At 37.4% G+C, this 19,637-nt stretch overlaps 1 protein-coding gene across 1 annotated transcript; it reads right to left on the bottom strand.

The window, feature by feature from the left end:
• Positions 1-402: 402 nt before the first annotated feature.
• On the bottom strand, positions 403-4,447 carry LOC111890876 (sucrose synthase). Its single transcript, XM_023886979.3, has 11 exons — positions 4,190-4,447; positions 3,634-3,761; positions 3,420-3,543; positions 3,189-3,340; positions 2,909-3,101; positions 2,397-2,828; positions 1,868-2,325; positions 1,576-1,800; positions 946-1,509; positions 724-862; positions 403-639 (listed from the first exon to the last, which is right to left on the bottom strand). The coding sequence occupies exons 2-11, from the start codon at positions 3,729-3,731 to the stop codon at positions 607-609; spliced, it is 2,418 nt and encodes an 805-aa protein (XP_023742747.1). The 5' UTR covers positions 3,732-3,761; positions 4,190-4,447; the 3' UTR covers positions 403-606.
• Positions 4,448-19,637: the final 15,190 nt, after the last annotated feature.

Raw genomic sequence — 19,637 nt, 5'->3', positions numbered from 1 at the left:
CGACTAGTTTTAGTTGGAGTGTATTAAGGTCACGACCTTCTTTTGGGTAAAACATAGAAGTAGAAAGGGAGTGTATTAAGGTCACGACCTTCTTTTGGGTAAAACATAGAAGTAGAAAGGGTATGTGTAGTTGGGAGGAATGGGGAATATCTCCATTTTATGATTTATAATTCATTACTTGTATGTCTTTTCATTGGTCTCTCTTCTAGTTCCTTGCTAGTAGAGAGTTCCTTTCATTAATAAATTATTTGCGTTTTCCAAAAAAAGTTAGAGTTGTAAATGAGAGTTTGTTTAGAATATGAAGAGTTTGGTAGCAGTTCTTATTGTGAAATAAGTCGTTGTTCTTGTTTGATTTGAGTATTTCAAGTTAGAAAAAAAATCATTACAAATTGGAACCGAAGGTCAATGCAAAGCAGGAGTCGATTACACAAAGAGAGATATTTTGTACATAACAATTGTCGAAAATGAAATAGAAATGAGGGAAACTAAACAAACACACATAAACTCTCGAAAGCAAAAAACAAAAAGCCTTTCAAAATGCTCTCTTCGCTTTATTATTTAATTCCTCAAAACCTGAGTTTGACCACCAGATTGCACCTCGCTTACTCATTCATCAACAGCCAAAGGAACAGATTCCGCCTATAAAGAAAAACACCAACACAAATAATTTCCATCTGTACTACATTTACTACTAGTAGTATTGTTTTTAATTCATCCACTTACCAGTTTGCGATATTTTAGAGCATAAAACATTTCAAGATACCGACGAATCTCAAGCCTGTCAAGCTTGGACACGTGTTTCCAGAATCCATAAACTCCAGCAAGCGTCAATAGCCTATCTGAGTAGATCTGCCACGTGTATCTGTCATTTAGAGAAAATGGGTTAAATTATTAGTTTATTTAGTTTAGTAGTTAACTAAAGAAAAGAAAGGGGCATGATCTTACTTCTCCTGGATACGCTGCTCCGCACCCTTGGAAATGGCTTCCCAATGAGAAGGGTCGGATTTGGTCTTCTCAAAGAACTTGACCAGAAGCTCGGTCACCTGGTCTCCATGATACGGGTCGATATGAAACCCGGATTTCCCATGAACAATGATCTCCGCCGGACCACCGTGAAGCGTTGCAAATGTCGGCAGCCCACACGTCATGGCCTCCACCACCGTCAGCCCAAAAGCTTCATAAAACGCCGGCTGAATGAAAGCGCCTCTCGTATCAGCAATCACACGATACAACTCGCCGTTTCGAATCCGGTTCATCTGTGAAGAAATCCATCTAAATTGGCCGTTGAGCTTGTACTCCTCGATTAAATCGTACATCTTCTTCATCTGAGCTTGCTCTTCCAGATCCTTCGATTGCTTCCTCCGGTCACCGCCGACCACCACCAGATTCACCAGCTCACGAAGCCGATCGTTTTTCGCATACCACTCCACAAGTCCGGTCAAGTTCTTCACATTGTCCAACCTCGCCATTGTGAACAGAATCGGCTTGTTCTTATCTTTCAAAACACATCTGCAACATTCATTCAAATCATTAATTCCAAAATTAAAATTAAAAAAGGAGAAATGCAAAACGTACAAGTGTTCTTCGTTCTCAACGGAACTGAATAGGAGTTCATCGATTTCAGGGTGGAGCGCCGTGAGCCTCTTTTCTTTCTCGCTGTACGAGTAGTAGATCCCCATATCAGCACCGGGTGAAACGATGTTGAATTTCGGGTCAAAGACATCGATTCCATGGACGACTCTGTATAATCCAGGCATTGTGAAAGCTGTATGACTCTCATACTGTCCGACTGTATCCTTACTGAAATCAAAATCAAAATTAGTAAAAAGGAAATCAACAATGCCGACGAGAATATGTGTCTTTTTACCTTCCGGCGATTTCCTGGAAGGTACTGGTGATGATGAAGTCGGTGTGATTCATGGCGATAAGATCAGCGGTAAACTGAGAGGAGAAATGATATTTCTCATCGAAGTTCTTCCAGTAGATATCAGAATCAGGGTATTTGGTTTTCTCGAGGGCATGAGCGATTGTGCATTGAGTGACACCCAATTTGTGAGCGAGCAAAGAGGCGACGAGGTTTCCCTCACTGTAGTTTCCGATGATCAAATCAGGTTTCGCCTGCAACTCGGCGGTGACTTCTTTGGCGACATCCTCAGTGAAAGTCTCGATGTATGGCCACACCTCAAAACGAGAGATCCATTTGCGAAGAATACCTTTTTCGTTTCTGAATGGAACTCGAAGAATATGAGAGTGCTCTGCTCCGAACACCTTCTCAAGTCGCTGCCCGCAGGTGGTTCCGACGGCGTCAGGGAGGAGCCTTGTCACCTGTTCATCATAACATCGGTTAAGTATCGAAATTTTTGAAAGAATGGAAAGAAAAGGGTGGGGGGGCTTACGATCAGAATACGGGGAACAATATCAAGTCCTTGCTCTTTAATCCTCTTGAGCATCTCACGTTCTAAAGCAGGAACTTGATCGAGAATGTAAACAACTTGACCACCGGTGTCGGGGTATCCTAAAACGTTTTCTTGAGCGAAGTAACCATGGGGAGAAAGAATAACGACGTTGAAAACCATAGGGATTCGTCCAAGAAATTTCTCGAGGGTGCATGCATCAGGAGCTTCGAGCAGATCGAGTAGCATATGGATCATCTCCATGACACCTTCTGCTTTAGCACCCCAACCTCTCTCCAATCCGATCTCTTGGAACTTATGTTCAAATTCAGAGAATGGAGTGGTGGCATCGAGTGTCGATAGGTATTCTGATGCTTTCCTTAACACAGATTGAAGAGCATTCAGGTTTTGGATTCTGTCATTCAGCATCATCGTCTGCAAATCAGAAAATCTCAGTACAGAACTTTAATCAAACAAGTGAATTAAGAAGAAATTTAGGGTTTTGAGTCTAATACCTTGCCCTTACAGGCATGTGTACGGAGGAAATCGAGAAGCGGATGCATGCTGTCTTTGTCGTGAAACATTTTAGCAGAGAGGTGGCGATTAAGGAACTCAACGCCATTCCCGATGGACTTGGTTAGGGTTGGCCGGGGGAAAGATGCAGTGAAAGGTTCGAAGTCCAATTCGAGTACGAAGTTGCCATTGGAGCTGCGATGGATCAGAAATGGTATAAACATATGCGAAAGAAACAGAGGAAAGAGGCGAATTTATTGGTGAAAGGATAACGATACTTACGATCCATTAACGAGTTCTTCTTTGAAGTGAAGATACTCAGGAACAGTTAATTCTTCAACGACCAGTGCATTCACATTTACTCTTACATATTCCCAAACACCAGGTCTGAGACGAATAGCAAGTGCAACCCATGGAGGTGACACTATTGCTTCCTATCAATTAAAAAATCAGAGGATCAATCGGATGCAAGATGATTTTCGTTTAGTTTTGTGAGTTTATTCGATCATATACCTGTGTGGATTTGAGAACTTCATGAAAGGCACCATCATGAAGTTTGTTATCCTCCTTGCAGATTGCATCAAACTCAGCCATGAGTTGATGAGGCTTCAATATTCCTTTTCCATGGCTCTCGATCCTTGATAATATCAGATTATAAACAAATACTGTATTAAAAAATCATTCGAAAAATTATCTCTAAGAAGATGAACCAGAAAGCAGAACATACCTTGAAAGAACCATTAGGATTTCATTACGATGAGTTGCGAGGGTTGAATCCAGACGCTCTCGCAGACTGTAAACACGGGTGAAAACTTTTTCCGCCATGATCGGCCGCAAAATCAGAAAGGTTTTCAACTGCGAGAGAAAAAGGTTTTAGATGATCTGGTTACTAAAAAACAGAGGAATTAAATTTGTAGAAAAAGAACAATCCAGGTGTCTGATGCTTATTGATACACGAGTACATATGCTTCTAGAGAGGAATGATTATTCAAGTAAGAAAAACGAAAGATAGTCAATGGCACCTGGCATTGTTTACTGATATAAAATTCATTATCGTAACTACTATTAATATAATGAACAAAAACCAGAAACAAAGGATGAATCCTACTATGAAGTTATCTGCAAAAATCAAGCTACATTACATAGAAGAGAAACCAAAGGCAACTAAAATTTGATTCGATCATCGTGATGAAGATGTGTGGTAATGTTGAGGAAAAAAGTAGAGAAAACAAAAAAGGAAATAAAGTAGCTTCGATCATCCTGACCAAATACATACATCATACCTTTTAACTTGGTTTTCAACAGAACAGCAAAGTGGACGTAATTGACGATGGAGAAAAAGGGATTAACGGAAGGATAGAGATGAGAAGACAAGTAAGGGAATGGTGTGATTTTATAGGCAAAGAAAGGAGAAAGTGAAATTCTTTCAACCCTTTTTTCTTTTTTAATTTCTTTTTCGTACCACCCTTGTCTACAATAGTAACAACAACAACACCTTCTTGTTGAGTTATTTACAAGCGTACCACACCACACCTTCAGTTTTACATCGTAATTTTCGCTCACAGAAATCATTAATTTCTTGAAAAAGTGAAAGCACACAGATACTGCATGTACACAAAAACTATAAATCCCATTATACAAATAAAACCAGGGGCGGAAGCGGAACTATGTACGTCCAAAGGTCTTCATGAATGATGTGGGTCCAGTAATCGAGTTAAACTCTAAAAAGCCTAAACGCCCAATTACGTCCAAAGGTCTTCATGAATCATGTGGGTCCAGTTAAATGCAACAAACATATCCTATTTGTTTATTTGAGCCACTGATTACATTTTATAAGTTACAACTTACAAACCCCCGTTTTATTAGAATTATACAAAATTGCAAAATCATCCATGAACTAGAAAGGTAACGAATTTTGATCTTTATTCACGTTAACCCGTTTTATTTGAATTATACAAAATTGCAAAATCATCCACGAACTAGAAAGGTAACGAATTTTGGTCTTTGTTCACATTAAAGTAACCGTATTTTTTCCCTATACATTTGACCCACCTATTCAAAATAAGGTAATATGACTGGTAATTAGTGGTAGCATTACCCTATTATGAACAGATCAAACAAGTTTACCGGTCAAATGTGTACGAAAAAAACATAGTTACCTAAATATGGACAAATACCAAAGTCCCTTACCCATTTTGATAATATTGGGTTCTTTATGTTAAGTGCAGGTAGTCCATAAGATCCATTGATATGACATGAAATTAGATTGTCCGGTCTTTGTGTATGAGAAGATGATCAAGTCTCGGGCCAACCCAGTTTAGGCCCAGCCAGTTAGGGTTAGGTTGTATACGCTTAAAGGGCTAGATGTATGTGCTTTAAAAACCCAACAACACAACCTAACCCATGACCAATACGGACTAAACTGAGTTAGACCAAGCCAAACCTAATTGTTCATCGACAGTCGGAGCCTGATCCCAAGACACAATCCCTGAGACGGTTCTTGTCCAATATGACCAAAACGGGTAAGAAACTTTAGTTTTAGTTTTTGTCCATATTTAGGTAATCGTGTTTTTTTTTTTTCACAGTAAACTTGTTTGACTTGCTCATAATAGGATAATATTACCTAATTACCAGTCATATTACCCTATTTTGAACAGGTCAAACAAGTTCAATGGTCAATTATGAACGAAAAAACATGATTACCTAAATGTCGACAAAGACTAAATTTTGTTATCTTTCTAGGTCATTAACCCTAATCAAAATAGGTTCTTATTTTTGTGGTTTTTAGTGGTTTTGGTTCTTACCTCGTTAAGTTTGTTAACTTTTTGAAAATAACATATTTACCACCATAGACCATTTCTATAGCTTTATCTTTTTACCAAACTATAAGAATAATTTTTGTAATTTTTATTTTTCATTTTATTAAAATATTGTACATTAATTCTTTTAATTAGTTACTTTTAATTTTTTTCTTTTTGTATTATTTTTATTAGATTTTTATATATTACTAAATATTATTTTTTAATATATTACATTTATATATTAATAAATATTACTTTATTGGATTATTAATTTAATTTAATTATTTTTTTAATTTCTTTTATATTGAACTAATTCTTTTTTATTGGATTATTATATATTAATAAATCTTATTTTTAAGATATAGTATTTATCTATTATTACTTTATTGGATTATTAATTTCTTTTAATTAATTTTTTATTGCGTTAATTCTTTTTATTAGATTATTACTTTAAGTTTATAATTTTTATTTATAACAAATAGTATTTTTAATTGTTTTTTTTTGGTTGGTTTCTTCATTATTTTAAATAAAAATACCAAAAAAATTTCACCCACCCCACATCTTCTAATTTATTTTATTTATTTAAATGATAACATACTTTGGATAGTACCACCACCACTATCGGACCGTCTCCAACCTATGTTGGTATATATATATATATATATATATATATATATATATATATATATATATAGAGAGAGAGAGAGAGGGGGGGGGGGGGGCTAGGTTCATGTATTCTAACTAATTATTGTGTTAATGTATGGTTGATTGTGGACCAATCAAAATTAAAAAAAATAAATAAATAATCAAACAAATAAATAAGGGTAATTTATTAATTTGATAAATAATTTCTACAAATACACTCCTATAATTATGGTAATTACTTTGACCTACCTTTATCCCTTTTTAAAACAATCAAAAATCATTGTATTCTATCCCATTTGATCCTCCCTAACCCTAGCTCCAAAACATATAAAATATATGTCTCCCTAAAATCACCAGGTTAAATCCATCTCCCTCTTAGCCGGAGCTGCTTTTGTTGCCGATGTCTTCCTCTTCACTTCTTTATCCCCATCATCCAGCAACACAAAACCTAGAAGTCACTCAATAACGGAGGGAGAGGTATTACAGACGGAGAGTTCAATCGACTAACGCCCACAGAAGATCACCACCACCATCGTTTTTTGTTGTTGCCGATATCCACCCGCCATTCGTTGTTATGCTTGTCGGTAAAACATCTCCACCCTCAATCAGCGTCTGATTCACCGAATTCGTCCCAATCGGCGACGGAACCTTGCAGTGGACATGCTAAATAGCCTGGTAATGTGTAGCACCTGGTTCCTGGTATGTAAAATTTATCTAAGTGTTTTGCATTTTCAGCCTTGGACTCGGCGAGTTGTAGGCCCGACTCGCCGAGTAGAGACGGGATTTGGAACACGTTTAAGTTGGCGACTCGGTGAGTCCATATTCTGGACTCGGCGAGTCCCTGCTGTCTGATGAAACCCTAAATTCCAAGGGTTTGCACCCTATTTAAACCAACCTTATGTGCCCCAACCTCGCCCCCTTCACCCTCAGAGCTCCCTATATCATCCAACCCTTGTTCCTTGTGAGATTGAAGTGCTTTGGTGTGTTTTCTTAAAGATTTTAAGAGAAAAGAAGAGTAGATCAAGAAGAGAAGAAGGAGGCCAAACATCTTGGTGTTATTTCAGCTTTGGTGTGTTTTCTTGAAGATTTTAAGAGAAAAGAAGAGTAGATCAAGAAGAGAAGAAGGAGGCCAGACATCTTGGTGTTATTTCAGTGATTTCCTTGAGGTATAACTCAGTTTCCCTCTGTTTTCATGCTTATAGTCCTTTATAGCTCCATTAAAGTCCTTCTTGATCCATTTCCAAGCTTGATTATGAATTAGGGTTTGTAATAAGTTGATTAACCCTTAAATCTAGGCATGATTGAGCTCCAGGAGCTCGGATCTACTGCCTTTATGAAGCCATATTGCATAAAAGCCCTAGATCTACTCTTTTAGTGCATTTTGAGCCCTAAAACCTTCATTGGTGTTTATTTACACGTAAAGTTGGAAACTTTACATGTTAATCAAGCCCTAGAAACCCAGATCTATGTATGACATGAGCTGGATTCGAGCAAAATCGAGTATATAGTATTTGCATGTGAAAGACTCGGTGAGTCGTTCATCGGAATCGGCGAGTCGAGTCGCGAGTCCCCGAGTTTTCCCCCTTTTCGTGTTTGCGGAGTGGAGTAGTGAGTCATGGGGTGTGACTCAGTGAGTCGGAAGCCAGTCTCACCCATGAAGGAACTCGGCGAGTCAATGCCCTGACTCGGCGAGTCCAAGGCAATTTTCTTGCCTCAAGAACAGACTCGGCGAGTTGTTCATACAACTCGGCGAGTCTCAGCATGGAGTGCTCTTCAGATGAAGATGAACTCGACGAGTTGTTCATACAACTCGGCGAGTAGGATGAAGGAATATTGGACTTTGGTTTAGAAGGAAAACTCGTTGAGTCAATGCCTAACTCGACGAGTAGAGACGAGATTATGGTCAGATAAAGGGATAGGGACTCGGCGAGTTGGCAGGCTAACTCGGCGAGTCGGGTCAACTGGAAGTTGACTTTGACTTTGACTCTTGGCTTGGTTAGGGGTAAATAGTCATTTTACCCTGAGGTCATATAGTAGTATTTGACTGAGTGTTTTGTGGGGATTATAGCCGGAGGATTTCCGGGGCAGCAACAGCAGCAGAAGACAGTCAGTTCCCACGCAGATCAGCAGCTAGTTTGAGGTGAGTTACCTTCCAGTAGCGGTGGGTCTACGGCCATAATGTCGGCCCACTAGTAGGAGTTGTATGATAGATGATGGTCTCTGTGATATTCATCTAGGGTTGCTACTACCTGTGATATGTTTTGTGCTAGTATGATATGATGTTATGTGCTAGTGACAGTAGGGGAGGAGATAGTCCCCCAGATTACCGGTCGATAGCGCCGAAGGGGTGGTCATGCCCAGCCATGCTAGATAGATTACGTGATATATGTGTTATGTGGTAGTAGTAGGGGTGAAATAGTCCCCAGTACCTAGTCGAGAGGACCGAAGGGGAGACTAGCACCCAGATATGCTAGTCAGTATCCGGTCGAGAGGACCGAAGGGGAGGCAAGCTCCCAGATATACTGGTTAGTATCCGGTCGAGAGGACCACAGGGGAGGCCAGCTCCCAGATCCCAGATATACTAGACAGTATCCGGTCGAGAGGACCGAAGGGGTAGGTCGGGCACCCAGATATGCCTGACAATATATGTATGTTATGTGATTGTATGGTATGTGGTATGTTGGGGGAAACTCAGTAAGCTTCGTGCTTACAGTTTTTAGTTTTGGTTTCAGGTACCTCTTTTTCGAAGGGGAAGGAGCTGGCGCGGTAGTGGCCCATCACACACATGCCTTGTATTCCGCACTATGAGATCCTCCTGCAAATTTGTACTCTGACATTATTATGTTTTATAAAATGTTTTTCATGACATGCGATAACTTTTATGAAATGATATGATCGGTGAACGTTTTATTTCTAATGTTTGCTAAGTATATGTTTTAAAAATGAAATTTTTGGCTCGTATTTTTGGGACGTTACATAATGGACATCCCTTCCCCTGAATTTTTGCCACTAACTTCAAACATGTGCTTTTAATCGTTCATTTTCTATATATATATTTTTTTCATTACATATTTCTCTTGTAGTATTTTAAGACTTTGTAGAAATTTATAATTTTAACAATCAACCTTGAGTTAAAGTTCGCTGATATCAGGTTGTTTTTGGAGAACCACTTGGCAAAATCTTTTCATTTGAAACTGGTACGTTGAGCGTACTGGGTTAACTTCCCGCTTTTGGTCAAGGCCAGCGTACGTTGGGCGTACGTAGCATGTACGTCGCACGTACGCATGTAGAGTAGCGAACATGGGTTTGTGGGCCATAGAAGTTTGGGCCTGGACTGTTGGGCCTCATGGCCCACCGTGGAGCAGAGTCTCTAGGCCTGGAACTGAGGTTTAAAGTATTGGGCCATATTGGGCCATTCAAAATTATTTATTTTGGGCTTTCAATAAGGCCCATTTGAGGAGTTGGGCCTAATTCAGAAAATTGGGTAATTGATGGGCAACTTGTGGGTTGGGTATACTATTTAGATTTGGGACCCTTCATGTTATGGTGTTGGGCCATAGGATTTTGCCCAATTAGATTAGGGGTAAAATGGTCATTTTACCCTAAGAGGGATTATTAGTTTTGACTAAGTTTTATTGTGGTAATGATAGCTCGGGGAGTCGTCGGAGTTACCGCTAGAGATTTATTACTGTGAGATTATGCATTCGACTTTGCGAGGTGAGTTACCTTCCTGTATGAGTGGGTAGAAGGCACCAATGTCGGCCCACTAGTAGCTGTAGTAGTAGAGATGATTGTCTTTGTGATAATTGTCTAGTTTGCCACTATCTGTTACGTTTTATGTGTTTACTTGATATGATATTATGTGGTAGTGGTAGGGGTGAAATAAACCCAGTATCCGGTTGAAATAGACCGAAAGGGAGGCCATCACCCAAATATGCTTGGCAATGTATTTGTTATATGGTATGTGGTATGATGGAGGAACTCACTAAGCTTTGTGCTTACGATTTTTAGTTTTGGTTTCAGGTACCTCTTCTTCAAAGGAAAGGGGCAGACATAGTTGCAGCGCATCAAACCATTATTCCGCACACGAGATTCTTGGGAGATATACTCTGATTATATTTTATTGTGACATGTTTTGATTATCGAAATTTGGTTTGTTATAGGATGACACGATGAATGTTTTTAATACTAATGGCTCCTTTATTAATTATTTTAAAAATTAAATTTTTTGCTTTAATTTTTGGCATGTTACAAGCTGGTATCAGAACCCTGGTTTGACGGATTCGGACACACTTTCGGGTGTGCCTGGACTCAAACCTAGGGTTTGAAAGGTTTTTATAATAAAATTAATTTTTTCCAAAAAATTAAAATTAAGAGTTTTGAGAAAGAACAAGGAGTGTGATGCGTGCAATCGGTCGAGATCAAGTAAGTTTTTCCCCAAGATACCCATACATGTTATGTTATGATATGATTATGAGAAATGCATGCTGGATTAGGGTTAAGGATCTAGGAAGGATGTCTTATATGCCTATTGTAAGTGTATGAGAACTACATGTTAGATTAGAGCTAAGGGTCTAGGAAGATGTCTTACGTGCCTATTGTATGTGCCTATATAACTGTATGTAGGGATGCTAACGGGTACGATTATTGGTGGATACTGTCATACCCATCCCCGAACCCGACCTCCGATACCCACACCCATCCCCGCCCCAACCACACCAAATGTCCAACGGATTCGGGTGCAAAATCTTGTCGGATTCGGGGAACTCGATGGATACTCGTTTAGTAATAAGTATTATTTTTAAAAAAACATAAAATATAAAAAGACAACAATATTTACAACAATCACTTCATTGTGGTATATGAAAATATAAAATTGTTTAAAATATGAAAATATGAACTTTTTTACTAAATAAACAATTTAAAAAAGGTATTGTTAAGTAAAAGTTTTGACACTCCACCTTCACTGTTTGAAGTTGATGCATAGTAATTTCATAATTTGTTGCAACCTGCTTACTAAATCGAAGAGCCACATTGCCATACGCATGCTAAACTCTTCAATACCCAATTCCTCGGATACTGAAGATGCATTTAATAAAAGCGATTTTTGGTAATTTTATTATATATATATATATATATATATATATATATATATATATATATATATATATATATATATATATATATATATAGGGGCGGAGCTTCAACGATTTATTCGGGGGGGGGGGGGGGGGGGGGCGGAAATATTATATTTATAAAAATTGGTAAGCAGGGGGGGCCACAACCCCCTATCCCTAATAAAGCTCCGCCTATGTATATATATAAAGTTTTTAATGGGTCAGATAATAGTATATCCGTCCCCGCCCCGTCCCCGCTTCAGGTAAGAAATTGAATACCCATCCCTGATATGTTACCCGATAAGACGAGGAATACCCGATCTGTTAGGGTCGGGTCCCCAAGGGTAGCGGGGAATACCCGATCCGCTTGCATCCCTAGTAACAACATCTTTCTGCTCAGGAGTGTAAGAGCCAGTGACCAATCTCCACCAATCCTTCGCCCCTGGCCGGAGAAGGATCAGGGCGCACTTGACCTTTTGGTCAGCAAGGCAAGAACATGGAAGAAACAACCCTCCACATCAGACAACCACCGCATCGCCACAATCATGTCGCTGACCCCATCAAACTACGAGGGCTTATTACTGTCAAAGTCCTCGCACTAAAATGATCTCTTCCCTCAAATCCCCGCAGCACAAACAGTTGTAGTAGTTGCAGCAACATTAGCTTCAAAAAGAGCAGCATATCGATCATCAAATTATAGCGGTCTTGATAGACCCAAACATCTCCGACATAGACCTTCGGACAGCAACAACTACCTCAGTGGCGATGATCTCTCGAATCTGATCATCAATCAATCCTAGCCTATCCTGGCTACCCGCTCCAGATCTTGATCCTCTCATGTAATGTCCCAAAAATTATGAGGTAAAAATTTCATTTTAAATTCAATCAAAACTCTATTTATCTTTTATTCAAACATCCAAAAGTATTTCCTAATAAAACATTCATCAAAGTACAATCCCAAAATCAACATAATGTAGAAACATGGGTGGATGCACTGTGATCATGTCGGACCCTTCCCTTTTGAACCGAAAGTACCTGAAACCATAAACACAATATCAGTGAGTTCCCCCAAAATACAACATACCATACATACCCGTTGGGCCTAGCCCTCCCATTAGGCCCAACCCGCATATTGGGCCCAACCCGCAATAATAGGCCTAGCCCTACCAAACCAATATGCCTAGCCCAATCATACAAATGCAAAAGTCACAAACATAGTTAGCACCCTACATAACATACAATGGGCCTAGCCCTTCCTAATACATGGTCCTAGCCCAGCATACAAATGGACCTAGCCCAACATACCATGCAAGAGTCACAAAGAAAACTAGCATAACATATGATAGTGGGCCGACATTGGTGCCTTCGACCCACTAGTACAACGAGGAGACTCACCTCAATCCGTTGATAATCAAATAACTGATCGGGTCGCTGAACTGGATAACCTCGCACCAACTAACAATAAATACGACATAATTAATAATTAACCCAATAACCCAAAATCCAAGGCCCAATCCATAATCTAACTTCCTAAAGGGTAAAAGACCATTTAACCCCTACCATAACTAGTCCAACCTCAAATGACCCAGCCCCTAAAAGGACCAAAATGGATTCCTAGGTAGTACGCCCTGCGTCACGTACTGACTGCCGAAGCACAATGTACAAGATGTTGATGCGCAAACCACGCATTACGCTGAGCGTACTCCTATGTATGCCCAACGTACTCAGCAGAGAGCTCAAAATCTGACAAAAGCTCTTAATGGTTAAGACAAGGACTTCCAAACTTATATATGATCCTAAGGAGATGTCTTAACACGTAAAGTTGGTAACTTTACTCCTTTGCATGGCTTAATGGGACCAACTCCTCAATAAAATCCACAATAAACATCCAAACTCATGCACGATCCAAAATAACTCATCAAGATGATGTTTTGATGAACAAGGGACCTCACAACTCCAACATTTTAAGCTCTTGGAGTAGCTCATACTCACATGGATGACTATAAGGAAAAAAAATGAACCCAAAACATTCCTTAGACTAAATCTAACAACTAGAGCCATCAAGTTAGAAACTTTATACCTCCATAAGGTAAATCAAGATGCACAATGCCTGGATCCAAAAGCTTAAAGCAATACCATACTTCTCCAAAAAGCTTCTTCTTCTTCTATGAGCACCAAAATGCATGAAATACAACCAAAAGCTCAAGAGCCTTCCTATAAATAGCAGCTCACTCATTCCTTCATTCTCACACCCTTCCATCGACTTATCTCTAAAATATTTGATAATTATCCCCTTTTTTCTTCGTTTCTAGTATGTAGCGAAGTCTTGCGACACACCCTTCATCTGAGTAGTAGCCTTCTAGAAGGAGATCCCGAGCCAATATTCTGCCCGCATAGATCCCGGTTCTCGTCTATAGTACTTTGTAAGTGAGCTACACTTACTTTGCCTTTGTGTAATCTATAAGTTAAGTTATGAGTCATTACTAGGAACTTGTAAATAAGATTTATCAATAATTCCAAGTTGTTATGTTGCTTGATCTACTTTGGGGAGTAATGCCTATGCTGAATTTAGTGAGGTCTTTAAAGTGAGATTTCTAAACAGTTTACTCTGTATACCAAACGGATCCTACCTTCTGTAACACCTGCATATTTGGGCTAGTCAATTAAGATATAATAAGTATTAAAAATGTTTTTTTTAATAAAAGATTGTTTATGATAAATAGTCTTAACCAAATTAATAGTTAGGGTCAACAATTGTAACCTATTTGACGTGATAAAGAAGAATTATATGAATATTATGTGTTTCATGATTATTATAATATAATAAAATAGGAAAAATCAGTCGAATCGTTCGTAAATCGTAAAAATAAGTACGCCAAAACATATACATATTATTATATATTTAAAAAATACACATCATCCCAATTGTGAAAATATAAATTTCATTGAAATCTGAATCCATAGGAATTAGATATGATTTTTATAAGATATAAAAGTCAGTCGCGCACAAGGAATGTGTGACGTAAAAAACTATGAAGAGAATGACTGACTTTTAGCTAAAGCCACCAAAAAAAAATCGTAGTACTCTTTAAAATAAGAATTTTGAGGAAAAAACGTCAAAAATGGAGTCCCTACGAGAGAGTTATGATTTTAGCAAACTCATTTAATTTTATAAAAAAATTATGGACAAAAAATATAAAGTCAAAATTAGCCGACGGAGTCTAAACGAAAGATATAGATCTCGTCCATAGCTATGTGTGGATAAGATTATGGATAAACTGAATTAAATAATGTGGATAATATTATGGATAAGATCGAATTAAGTAATGTGGATAAGATTTTGGATAAGAACGAATTAAATAATTTAGATATTATAAATGGTATAATGATTTTATTAATAAATAGTTAAGGGACTATAGTGTAACTTTAAGGATATATTGTGTTAATACAAGAATAACCGAGGGACCATAAATGTAACTATAATTGATAAGAAATATAAGAAATATCTTACATATTTTATTAATTAAAAATAACACATGCTGTTTAAATATGTGATCGTACAATAAAAAAACATTACATATTTATTTAGAGGGACACGTGTTAACTCTTGAGATATCGTGTCAATAATGCTGATGATTAAGCCTTTAAATTGTACGGAGGATAATCAAATTTTGAGTATAAATAGGCAAATGATCAATAGTGTCTATAAAACAAATAAATATATCGTAAAGAAGTTTTGGAAATCAGTGCTAAGCTTGATGCCATGACAATAGTTAGTCTGCACTAACTAGCCAAGTGAGTGCATGGTTACTTTCATCTTACACACAAATATGAAGTATTTAATATAAATTACGTGTTATGTGCGCATATTATTTGTGTTCTTGATATCTATGTTAGATAAACAAAAATATACATGTTTTATTTGTCTTTAAATTGTATATGTATTTTATACCTATAATTATGATGTGTAAAAGATGGGTAGATTAAAGATGAGATAAATGACGAGCGATGAAAGATGAGATGAATGATGAGCGATGATATATGAGTGGTAAAATATAGTGAGAAACGATGGGCCCGTCATCTAGCAAAGTATAAATGACAACCACAGACTATTCTAGACAGTCCGGTGGAACACTAACAGACTCGCAACCTGTAGGTGTTGTGAACAATATGTTCACCCGGTGTACTTTAAAAACCCATTGACATGTATTGCGGGTGGACTCTCAAAAATAATATTGTCGATAAATGAGATAAACCCTGGCAGCTATGGATTTAGTGTCTTACAAATAAACATTGACAGCTATGGACTTAGTGGCCTATAGATGGACATTGGCAACTATGGACTTAGTTCCTGTCAGATAACATCGACAACTATGGACTTAGTGCCTGTTAAATAAACTCTGGCAGCTATGGATTTAGTGTCTTACAAATGAACGTTAGCAACTATGGATTTAGTGCCATATAGATGGACATTGGCAGATATAGACTTAGTGCCTATCAGATAACATCGACAACTATGAACTTAGTGCCTGTTAAATAAACCATGGAAGCGATGATTCTTAGGGTAGAACCTTAAGAAATAAAGAAGATAATGGGGATGGGTAATTGGGTTACTTGTTTGATAATGAAACATAATAACTTTACTATTATGGGTTGAAAAACCCTATTTACTCACCAGGTTTCCCAACCTGACCCACTCAGTTTATTTGTATTACAGGTGTCGATACGAAGCTACATTACATTGACAGATTAAAGGAGATGTAAATCACTAGTGTAAATGAATATAAAGTTTGTTTATGCTTATGTTTATGTATTGACGATGACATCCCAAAGTTTTAATATAAACAAATTCCATTTCTTCGGAAATGCTTTGATAATATATTTATCATGTTTTCTGGGAACAAATTCCGCAATATTATTCTTTAAAATGAGTACTCTGATTTTGAAATAAGCATAAATAAAAAAAATTAAAATGACCTTGAATTTGGGAATGTCACACCTTCGATATGATCCTACTTGGTTATTCCTTATTTTGATCTTAAAGTAGACTTTGGGATTAATGATGAATCTAAACCCTTAGGATAATAAATTAAGACTTAGCGTTATGTACATCTAGGTCTTTTTGGAAAAGGTGTAAGGTGAAGCTCTGCCGATTCATCAAGCACCAGACACTTCGGTCAGGTGAGTTTGTAGTTACTATCAAAATCATAATTTAAAATAAAATTATTATCTATATGAGACATTCAATGCTTGCCTGTAATATCTGTATTATATGTCTAATTAGGATAATACTATTGAATTTGAAACTGTATTATAAATCAATCTGCCAATAGTTATAAGTCTCGCCTTAGGTTTAAGAATAAGACATTTAAAGGAAACTTGGTTGAAAGTAAGTTAGATATATATTAGGCCTCATGACTAGGGTATGGTGTGTGAGAACAGAGTAGAGTGTTTCTCTTCTTTCTTAGATGACCAAAAATGGTGGGTCCATATCAGACAACCGAAAAGTATGTATGGGTCATTGACTAGAGTAAATGACAATACTTGACTATTCTAGGCGGGCTAGTGAATTACGTTGCTAGCATGGACTTATAACCCATGGACGTAGATAAAATGGGATACCATATTTATCAAATCTCTGAACATTAGTTACCTTATATGACTAACACTGGCCAAGGACACCCCTAGTTATGTAGTTAAATAGTTGCTCAAACGATTTATTAGGTTGTGTAATTCCTCTAGATAATCATTGCGTTAGGATCTATGTAGATCGGTTGGGTTGGGTAGTTGGTCTTAGGTTAGATTCTATATAATTTATCTGATAACATTGTATGTAGGACTGATATTAATTATTATCACTAAATTATTATGGGTTTGAAAACCCTACGTATCTCACTAGGTTTCCCAAACATGACCCACTCATTTTTATGCATCATAGGTAGGCGAACCAAGACTGTAGTAGTCTAGTTAGGATGCCAAGTGGAATAAGAGATGTGCCTGTAATTTATAGTTCCAAGACCTTTTATATTTTACGTTGTAACATATGTTTGGATATGAACGAATGACATCCTCGAGGTTTTAATAAAATTAAATAACTTTTGTTATCTCAAAATGTTTTGTTTAAACTCGGAATTTTCGCATCTCAATTTTATAAAGCGTAAAGAAAAATGTTTTAATTGTTTCTGAAAAACGGGGGGGTGTCACATAGAGAAATCTAATTTTCTCATCACCTCTCCTTTCTGTTCACTTGACTTCTAGTTCTAGGGTTTGAGTGTGAGCCATTAGAGGCATCGCCCTTTTGGTTCTAAGTTTTTTCCAAGACCAATAACTACAAGGGATTGGAGTGATTTGTTTACTATAACAAATCAAAGGTATGTAACCATAACTTGGTATTTTTTATTAAATTAGGGTTCATGTTAGTTTTGTTGTTCATTGTATGTTGCCTTCAAAGTGTTATGACATAAATCCTTTAGGTTTCATGTGCCCTTAAATGTTAAGTAAAATTCCGCAAGCACATATTTTTGTAACCTATAAAACCCATCAAACATTTATGAGGACTCAGAGCAAGAAAATGCACAAAGAGCATGAAAATTTATGGGCACACGTCCTTGAAAGGTTTTGCAAGGAGTTGGGTAAAGGTGATAAATACCATGATAAACACCTACTTAATTCAAAGTAGCGAGATAGTCAAGGAGATGAATAAATTATTTAGGAGGCTTTGCATTTGTTTCGTAAGGAAACGGGAAAGATGTTCAAGTTTAGTGACTCTTGGGCAGTGTTATCTTCTAGTCCGCGATGGAGAGAATTCGAAGTCAAAGTCGTACTTCGATAAGAACCAAGACAAATAACAAAAATAGGCTCAAGTAGATATACAACTTCTTCTGATGCTCGTGTCGAGTTAAATTTGAATGACGGCGACGAGCTCGAGCTGGAAGAAATTATCCGACAGATGGGTATGGACAAAACAAAAAGGAAGGGGAAGGGGTCTTCTTCAAATGCATTAGATAAATTCACCATGGCGACACTTCGCGCCAACTGAGTCGTTTATTTTATTGTGTTAATTGATTGTAATTCACCACCATTCTCTTTAGCAAAACAATCAAACAAATTTCTGTACATGTCACATTTTGCTCTCAGATTGGTAGGATTCCTCTCCTTTTTCCCTCTTTCATTTCTTTGAACTCATCATATCGTTTTGGCAACTTAATTTTATAACCTAGTTGATTTAGTTGTGATTAGGTTTACCATTAGTTCAATCCTATGGATAAATGAGTGTTGATTTCTATGTATAATCTGAAGTATTGTTTAATTTGGTGGTCGTGTAGATATTGTCATCTTCTCTATCACACTTGTTTTAGTATTAATAATACATTTATCCTATATACATATTTCCCCCTTTTAAGTTTACCTCTAACATGTTAGAACATAGATGTATTTTTATCACTGCCTTGTAATTTAGACATGACAAGTGAAAATACCAATGACACTGTTCCCAATACACAGTCGGAGGAGTTATGAGGTAGTTGTTGCCGCCACCAAAGTTATGGGTATCGGAAAAGATGGAAAATTGCCATGGCGATTCCCTTCTGACAATGGTAGACGCAAGACAAATTCTCGGTGGCGGTACACAATATTTTAAGGGTATCATGCCTAAAAATTTACATTACACCCAGAAATTTCCAAAAAAAAAATTACATTGTGCTTTAAAATTTGATGGGTTTTACCGGTCACCCCGAGAACCCCTTATGTCCGCCACTGCCTTCCGACCTCGAGTTCTTCAAGAATCTCACCATGACTACATTAGATCCATCCAAAAAGAACGTTGTGATAATGAGAAGAAAAACATGGGGGAGCATACCTTTACAACATGTTGTGATAATGTAAAATGGAATGTGTTACTCTTTCACTACGTATGTTCGTGTGAGGGATTCTCAGCTGAAACCCTTGCAATATGTAAAGGTTAATGTCTGAGATGTAAATATGTTTTCTTGTCTGTCTAGAAAGATAGTCAAAAAGCATTTAGGACGGAGGAATATGTTTATTTGAGATTAATTGGTACACGTGGAATTTTGGTTAATTTTAATATTTTTAATTTTTTAAATTGTTTTTTGTAATTTTAGTTTTGAAAAGTATAAGGTTCATGTGATGTCACACCATATGCACATAAT

Source organism: Lactuca sativa, chromosome 5, assembly GCF_002870075.4.
Source record: "Lactuca sativa cultivar Salinas chromosome 5, Lsat_Salinas_v11, whole genome shotgun sequence".
Lineage (NCBI taxonomy): Eukaryota > Viridiplantae > Streptophyta > Magnoliopsida > Asterales > Asteraceae > Lactuca > Lactuca sativa.
This window is presented reverse-complemented; position numbering and strand designations above follow the sequence as displayed.

Bases quoted from the DNA above. Each gene is read 5' to 3' on its own strand.
- LOC111890876 (XM_023886979.3), bottom strand. From the start codon at position 3,731: ATGGCGGAAAAAGTTTTCACCCGTGTTTACAGTCTGCGAGAGCGTCTG. The intron at 3,102-3,188 runs GTAAGTATCGTT...GATCCATCGCAG, and splicing joins GAAGAACTCGTTAATGGATC to CTCCAATGGCAACTTCGTAC. The intron at 2,326-2,396 runs GTAAGCCCCCCC...TATGATGAACAG, and splicing joins TTGTTCCCCGTATTCTGATC to GTGACAAGGCTCCTCCCTGA.